Below are 8,570 nucleotides of genomic sequence, written 5' to 3'. Positions count from 1 at the left end.
TCGTAGATACATCTAGGGCCGAACTCGCGAACAGCGTACCTACGCTTGATACAACTCCGGGTAGAGAAGAAGACTGTTGGGATCAAATAGAGAGACAGCTTACAGCTATAGAGCGGGAAGAGGCTAGAGACACTCCAGCAACCGGATTTGGTATGGAGCCTTTAGGGGCGTATCCTCTGAGCCTCGTACCGTGGCTTGAGGTGACCCGATGGCACCAGTATCTTCACGGCCACCGCCTGCAGGACGTCGCGCAGCTCATTCGCCTCCCAACACATGCAGCTATCGAAAACGGTGATCGGCAGTTGCTTGCGCTTATCAATGTCTTTGACCGGCTTGTTGATGAAGCTCGCACTGCCATCCTCGCTGATGAGGCAAGCGTGTTTGACCAGCATCGGGTAAACAGTTTTATTCGTGGTCGGCAGTACCATCGGCCACTTCTAGTCAAGCTACAGGAAGGGACGTACAAGCGATACAAGAAAGTCTGGATGCAGCTGCTTTGTTTTGTTTCCCGCATAGTACTGCTGCGACAGGCTCCTTTCCTTCACTATATCGTCACTGATGCGCAGTCGACTGCGCTAGATCGGCTATTCGCTGCCCTCCGGAATACCCATGAAGAAGATGATGATAGAGAAAGAGAGTCCCAATTGCATCAGGATCTATGCCTAGAGTTGTGTATCTCGTTACTAGATCATCGTCTTCAAGGAAACGTCTACGACAGTCTTGTAGTTGGCTTTCTAGCTATCCTTGGCATTGACGTTAAAGCTAGTGGCTTCCGGGACCCAGTTTCGTATACACCCGATCTTTCAGCATTCGTTAAGCTAGCCCAAATTCTAGTTTTACAGAAGGGAATACGTTCTGCTAACACTGGACTGATTGATTTCCCAGCCGACCTAATCGATGAGATGCAAGACCGATTCATGGTATATGGAAGCCGATCTCCAATGAACTGGGTACTCAAGATCCGTTCGTATGGCTGCAAAGTTCGGGATAACACGACTGCCTTAGGACATATTATATGGACGGATGACGGCGAACATCTATCTTACAAGAACTTCGAGTTGTCTATGACTGCCCTCCGTTGGTTCATGCGTGATCAGGTTGAGCTGGCTCAGAAGCAACTCCACGATCTATTGCTGCTACCGCCCGACAGAGACGCAGAAAGCAGAGCAGACAGCGTTCCACCAGTACGCTTACGAGAGCTAAAAGATGACCCAACCATCAACACCCCAGATTGGAGTTTTCTTCTAGACAAGCGTAACGAGGATCAGCTAGCTGGTCATGATCGCTGGCTCCTCCGCCGTATTAGGGACCATGGTTGGCTTAGAAAGCAATTCTTAGATGGCCAGCATTCTACTACGTGGAAAAAGAAACGAGTGAAGAGCTATCTTGATGCCATACAAACATTCCTACAACGGCTTCTGCTCCTTGTTCATATGACAGGCGGACAGCCTGCTCGAGGGACAGAGCTTCTTACACTTCAGTGGCGAAACTCGCAACACGGAATTCGGCGAAACATCTTTCTCGAGAATGGCCTGATTACATTTGTAACTTCCTATCACAAAGGCTATAGCATCACAGGATCTACCAAGATTATCCACCGCTACCTACCGCCTGAGGTTAGCGAGCTCCTTGTCTATTACCTTTGGCTTGTGGTGCCCTTTGTTAGGCAACTAGAGCGCCTCACGCCCGGTTCCGTACCTACGAGCACGACCTCTTCCCTTCTTTGGTCTCGCTCAATAATCGACAAGTCTGGGCATCGGCAGGACGTGCCTTGGCCAAGCAAGTGCCTTAGCGACGTACTGGCTAAAGAGTTCTCGCAACATCTCTCCACACGTGCCAGCATTATCGTATGGCGGCATTCAGCTATCGCTATTACTCGGCGCCATCTTGGACGATTGGGATTCAAACGAGACTACGATGGCAAAGAAGAGCTCCAAACTGTCGCGGACCACCAGGCTGCGCACAGCTCTATGCTAGCAGGTCAGCTATACGCTCGGGGGATAGAGGAAGCACCAGGGCATATTGCACCAATACGAGCAGAGTATCGCGCTATCAGCCGTGCATGGCATAGCTGCCTTGGGTTCGGAGTGTTTATTGGCAGCCGTCCAACAACATCAATGCCTAGTAATCGCTGCCAGCCACAGCTAGAAACGCGTTCTAGTACTGTACCCGATGGCATCGTTGTGGAGAAGTGCACTAGCACGAGAGAGACACTAAAGAGAAAGGAGAGAAATGATGAAGATGAGCTAGATCAATGGTTTCAGCATGGTGTTAGGTTTGGTAAAAGGGCTACACGGCGAAGCGTGATGGATAAGCAGAACAGTGCATAACTCCTTAGATAATAAAAGCTAGAATCTAGTTTTCTATTTTTTATATTTGCCCACACATTGCATAGCGATATGCAAGAGCCACAAGCAGAGCGTTGTGAAGTCACAGGTGCGCATCCACTTGGACACCAAACATCGAGAGCTGGCTCCCCACACACGGCGCAGCATGGTACAAGCCACCAGTCAGAAGCCATGGCTGTGGAACTGGGCCGACAGTGCAGGCCAGGTCATGTTCCACGCCCAGATGCTGCGCCGCTGCCTCATCTGCCCGTTTATTAGGTTCGGACTTACGAAGGCCGAGACAGCAGAATTACCAGCGTGTATCCTCCCTTTACTAGAGATCCTCTATTGCCTTGATCATATCGTCGTTCTGATTCGCCTCCTCTGCATCGTCATCGGAGTCCGTGCAGTTGTCATCTAGATAGTAATGTTTGGAAGAGTTATCTGAATCTTCAAGATGGTCGATGTGTGCGTCAATGGATATACGCGCGGCTTTGATGGTTAGCTGTGTGCATACCTCCAGAAGGGTGAAGACTGACCAGAAAGACTTTCTATAACCGTGGACATATCGAACGCTGATAGACGAGTAGAAGTAGATTGGGATTTCTTTTCTCTCCTAAACTTACGGAAATCTGGCGCGATGATATCATCAAACCAGTCCTTATTATCGGCGAGCTCTTCCCACTCGTAGTGACCAACAATTTCTTCAGCGGCAACTTCCCATAGACAAACGTAGTGGTCGACGTAGTATTCCATTCCCTTATTATAAGGGTCTGGGATATCATAATGCTCCATTTCAGCAGCGATATCGAGGATTGGTAAACTGTTTTTAAGTCGAGTGGCGGGGTCAATGACAGTGAGTGTCTGGTTTCCTCGTTTTGCGCTTCTCTCTTTTCCGAGATTCTCAATTGCGCTAGCTGATTTTGTAAAGGATATGAATGGTGTTGGTTCCCAGATTCCATGATTGAGGTGAGTGGCAAGGAAGTCTTTACGATCTTGCTCTGTGATGAGAGGCAACCTAGGTGACCTTGATAGCATATGGCCATCCATATTGGGATTGCTCCCTGAGTTGGCATCCCAAATTCGAAGAAGTGGAAAGTCAAGCTTCTGAGTGTCACTGACTTGCCATGGATGGCGTTCCTCCTCGGATCGCATGAAAGGGTTGACGATGTTGGCTCCTAAAAGCTGTAGAATTTTTTCGCGCGTGAGGGTTACCAAATTATCATCACAAGCTCGCGAATTCATAGTGGTGGACCTGTACTAGGCTACGAAGTATTCTTTTGGTAAAGGTGTTGGTGTGTATTTGTTGAAGTGCGAGCACAAGTTGGCGATCAGACTGCGCACCCCGCACAGCCCTCCTTCCGGGGAGAGTCTTATTAATATCGGGCTCTTATGGTGATTGCATGCTGCAATCACTGGCACTACTGTTATTAGCGTTTGCAGCTTTACTTATGTGGACAGCGTTCCAAAAGCCCAGTCATCAGAAGATCGTGGATTAACCAATCAAATCAGTTATTCTGCAGCCGACTTTTTGCACTAAGTTACATACGAATTGTGGGGCTGCTCAAGTGTGCTGCGCAGCTACGTGTACGGTGAAGCCGCAATCGCTACTGACAGTAAAAACATGCCACTTGTTTGGTCGCCACTCCCCCTGGATAATCTACTGATGTTTTGAAAGAATAGCTGGGAGGGACATCAGCATTCAGATTGGAAACGTGTAGTGATGTGACTGGAGGGTTGGCGAGCCACAGTTACACGACAGAATCTCACATGCATATGTTGATGTATAGCTTGATCATCGCTGATAATGCAGCACGCGTGCTGTTTAGCCAATGTGCAAGCCCGCAAAGCATCATATAAGTTAGTCGCTGCTCGGAAATGCAGTACTTATGTTGTGGATGATGTGATTATGTACTGCGACAGTCCAATCGTCAACAGTAATACAACTAAGCACCGTGCCGCAGTGGCTAGTGCGGATATCCAGACTTTGCATCACAAGTCACGCCTCCAAACATGAATCTTTTGTGCACCGCTGTTTAGTATGAATGACCTGAACGTGCAGCTCTCTGTCGTCTCTAAGCTGAAATAGTTGGTGATCTTAACGGTTCATTAATAGATAGTGACGAAGGCTAGGAGTTGCGAACTTTACGTTTCGCAAGTCGTCCTAAATGGAACAGCGTGTTAGCTGCTATGACTCACCAGATTGCAGATGACAACCGCACACGGCCGCTCAATTCGCATCGCATCGGTTAGTGTACCCGCCCGGCTGCGAGCTGCGATATGGGTTCATCTTCTGCTTTGCGTCGACTTTGGTTGGCAAACCCTTCAAACTAACAAATCTTCTTGCGCAACTCGTGTGGCATATCTCGATTGCCATAACATAAAAGGGATCTATAGGAGCAAAAGCTAATGCGTAAAGACCGTAGGATGTGGTTGCCTAGAGAGTCGAAGTCTTTAAAGTTCAGCGTTGATGATCAAGTTTGATATAAGCAACACCTTTAGGCACGACTTCACCTACAAAAGAATCATGCGATATTCGTATATCGGTTTGCTGCTATGTTGTGCTACTGTACAAGCAACATAGACTCATCTCATCTACTGTCGGATGCTAAAAGACATCATTGGACGTTCAGTATGAATCACATTATGTGTGCAAGTCTATTCCCGCAAGTTTTTCAGGAGCCATCATCCTACCGCTCTTGTTCCCGATCAATCTCCACCTCTGCCTTGCGATATATTTCCATAGTTGCAATAGCATCTTCTACACTCGACACAGGACCCTGCTTGATTGAGCGGCCCAGAACTCCCAGCGCTAGATTTTTGAGATTAGGGCCCTGGTGGGCACCGGGATTGGCGTATTTGCGGTACCCACTATACTTTTGTGTATCGCGGACAGATATGTCGAACTTGAGACGAGTGGCTGAACGAGCAACGCCTGGAAGCTGCAAGATGCGAGCAGCCAAATCCAAAGTGATGACCCTCAAATCTTTTTCAATATCGTGGCCGATCACAACCCTGTCACGAAGAAGCTCGCTTAGTTGAGTCTGGACTTCGGAAAAAGGCCTGGCGCCATTCTGCGGATCGATGTCGGCCCAGCGAATCCCAGAAAACCGTTCATCAGTGTTTGTGATGTTGACCGGCTCGGGGTAGCATATGAAGCTGTCAAATATGGTTTTGCCTTCATAGTTGACGACAGAAACGCGTCCAAGGACTTGGCCGATATTGGACTGCATCATTTCGCAGTCGATAGCGATTTTTTTGGTGAGAAGTTCCAGATGCGGCCCTATTTCTTTTGGGGTTTCAGGCCCTGGTATTATGTCGATCTCGTCCATTGCCGAATGTTGAAATTACAATTAGACGGATGCTTAGATATGATACTCTAAGGCGTGATAAGAGTTTATTGAATTTGTGTTGAGTAGTTCTAGTCTCTTATTCGGAGATGGGGTGGCACGCTACAGTTTTCAAGTTTGATGTTTGAGAGAAACGATAAGTCTAGACTGTTGACGGTTCATTTAGGCTAGCGGAGCTGATTGCCAAGTGTTGGCCTTTTTGCATCTGAAAATATATGATGGTGGCCACGTGTATAAACCTCTTAGATCAGATGATCAAGGATCTGAGCAGTCAAGATAGCGTTACATAGCTTATCTCGATCCCCGCAAACCGGTGAAACGCGTTTGTCCAATCGTGGTGAAGATCCGGAATGATGACATTTCCTGCTGCAAGCCACCTGCCAAGGCGTAGAATAAGCAGCCGGACTGCTCCAAGAGTGTGCCAACGCACAGCCTGATCAAATGTCATACAAAATATACGTACATGTCATGACCGCTAGCACATCAAGCAGTCACTATCATGTCAATGGTCACACATGAGATCGATCCGTTTGCAGATACAATTGTTATCCTTAAGAATCCTTGCAAGAACTTCGCCCCGTGGGACGAGACGCTCGTATCCTCTCAAATTGAGGTTCCTGAGCCGGAAGAGAAACAGCTCATAAATGCTCAGGCGTTCGAGGATGATCGGGCGGACGAGAAGCTGTCAAAGAAGGAGAAGAAAGCCCGGATGCGCGCTAGAGCCTCCCGCAATAGCACTGTTCTGAACGTCCCAGAGGGCAACGGCGAGCACGCCGAGCTTTCCAGTGAAGTCTTGTCTGAAGAGCAAGGACTTGTTCAAGATCGGAAATTAGCAATAAGAGTTGTTGGTGGGGTAGAGAACCCAAGCATTGAACTAGCCGAACCCGCCTCAGGGCCGACCCAGTCGGAAGATGATGAGATTCACTATCTCGTCTCATCTCGCCACTTAATGCTAGCTTCACCATGGTTTAGGCGCACATTAACAAAAGAAGAGTTTGTTGAATCTTCGAAAAATGCATCAGACGGACGGTATCACATCCAAGCCAACGATTGGAACGAAGAAGCTCTCCTCATTCTTCTCAACATTTTCCATGTCCGAACACGCCAAGTTCCGGCTGCTGTAAGCTTGGAGATGCTCGCAAAGATCGCAGTTCTTGTCGATTACTACGAGCTCGAAAACGCAGAGGTGATGGAGCGTGATATCAGGGACTGGATTGCCAATGTGAGGCGTAGTGTCGCGATCCCATCTTCTTACTGCCGAGACCTGATGCTGTGGATCTGCATCTCTCGGGTATTCCATATGAGCGAAGAATTCGAGAAAGCGACAGCTGTGGCGATCAAAGGAAGTGAAGGGTGGATTCAAACCTTAGATCTGCCGATCCACCAGGAAATCACATGTATGCTCTCGACTTGCGTCGATGCGAGTTCTAATTACTAACTCTAATTAGCTAGTATCGACTGCAGTCGATGCAATGCGCTTGAGCACGTTGTCTCTGAATTGCACCGCTTACTTGGGGTCTATCGAGACTTCAACTATTCCTGCTCCCATAATCCATCTTACTCTTTTCAATGTGGAGCTTTTCTCTTTGGCGCGTTGATGAAATATATGGAAAGATGGGGTTGTCTCTGGCCCCGGCCAGAGAATCCTTTTATGGGAATCAGCCTCAATAAAATATGCAATAGGAGTGGAATGGTAAAGAATACGAAATGGTGGGTCAAAAGCGACTGTTACGACTACTACAGAAGACATGACCACGAGAAGTTTGAGGTTCACTCGTGCAGTCTAAATGTCAAAATTGATGAAGTAGTCCAGGATACAATGGCTAAAGTGAGAGGATTGAAATTGCAGGACTTCAGGGATAACAGCCAAGTTTCGTTTCAAAACTGATCCAAATGTTCAGCTTTAGACATTATATAACTTCAGACCGTTTTCATACATATGATTTGTTGTTCTTATTGTATCTAACCACTAGAGGGACTGGATAACAACATGGATATAAAACGTGTTAATCTCACTCAGGTATTCGGTTCTGGAGTGGGCCCCCCAATTCCAAAACTAAACTCTATTAGGTTTAGCATTAGGCCTCTGCAGAATCATAGGAGTGCTCGATAAGAGCCAGAATTATGCTATTTAGAAATTCTACTGCTACATGACCCTGGATGCTTACACTCTTGATTACGCTTACAGCCAGTAAGCAGAACGAAGGATGTGACTCGAAACGCCCTGCCGCAATCCTTCTAACCACGCCACAATTACGTTACGTGCTTAGCGATCACTATCTCTTGGCGCTACCGAGGAGCTGAGCAGAGTGCAGCACGGCCCACCAGTAAGCAATTTGAAGGATGCAGCCTGGAACGCCGCACCTCAATTCTCCCAGCCGTGCCGCAATCACGTGACATACTTAGCGATCAGTACGTCTTGGCACTATTGAGCATCTGAGCAGAGCGTGTTAAGCACTCTAACTACAGTCGCTAGCGATTGCGGCTTCACCCCTGCGCGCAGCACTCCACAAAATCAGTCATCACTAGATCGACGACTAACCAATTGCATGGACTGTTTTGCAGCAGCCATTTAGCGCTAACCTATATACAGAAGGTGGGGCTGTTTAAAACCATTGCGCAGCTGCGAGTAGGGGCGAAGCCGCAATCGCTAGCGACTGTAGAGAGACAGATGCAGTAGCGAATCGCTAGCGACTGACTGTATATCGCAACGGACCGAAAATACTGTTGTGTGGATGAGTTTGCGATCTGGACGCGTGAGAGAGATGGCCATCTCGACCCCTGAACGCGACCGCGACCACGAAGCGACATCCCTGCCAACCGAGCTACCAGCACCACTAAAGAGACGCGCAAGGAACACCGAGCAAAACGAACACTACCGCAGGCGACCACT

At 48.1% G+C, this 8,570-nt stretch overlaps 3 protein-coding genes across 3 annotated transcripts; 2 read left to right on the top strand and 1 right to left on the bottom strand.

The window, feature by feature from the left end:
• Positions 1-2,661: 2,661 nt before the first annotated feature.
• Positions 2,662-3,572, bottom strand: COCVIDRAFT_116175 (hypothetical protein; the record flags this gene model as incomplete). The annotated part of the gene is made up of 2 exons (XM_014694703.1): positions 2,662-2,819; positions 2,867-3,572. 2 exons carry the CDS (start codon positions 3,570-3,572, stop codon positions 2,662-2,664), a joined length of 864 nt encoding a protein of 287 aa, XP_014550189.1.
• A 2,604-nt stretch (positions 3,573-6,176) lies between these two features.
• COCVIDRAFT_116168 (hypothetical protein) lies at positions 6,177-7,565 on the top strand (the record flags this gene model as incomplete). The annotated part of the gene is made up of 3 exons (XM_014694702.1): positions 6,177-6,331; positions 6,545-7,074; positions 7,126-7,565. The coding sequence occupies 3 exons, from the start codon at positions 6,177-6,179 to the stop codon at positions 7,563-7,565; spliced, it is 1,125 nt and encodes a 374-aa protein (XP_014550188.1).
• Positions 7,566-8,412: 847 nt separating this feature from the next.
• COCVIDRAFT_116178 (hypothetical protein) lies at positions 8,413-8,568 on the top strand (the record flags this gene model as incomplete). The annotated part of the gene is made up of 1 exon (XM_014694701.1): positions 8,413-8,568. A coding segment is annotated over one exon (156 nt), but the record flags the coding sequence as incomplete, so codon positions are not given.
• Positions 8,569-8,570: the final 2 nt, after the last annotated feature.

This window comes from Bipolaris victoriae, assembly GCF_000527765.1.
Source record: "Bipolaris victoriae FI3 unplaced genomic scaffold scaffold_237, whole genome shotgun sequence".
Taxonomy (NCBI): domain Eukaryota; kingdom Fungi; phylum Ascomycota; class Dothideomycetes; order Pleosporales; family Pleosporaceae; genus Bipolaris; species Bipolaris victoriae.
Note: the sequence above shows the minus strand (reverse complement) of the source record. Positions and strands in the feature narration are given on the sequence as shown.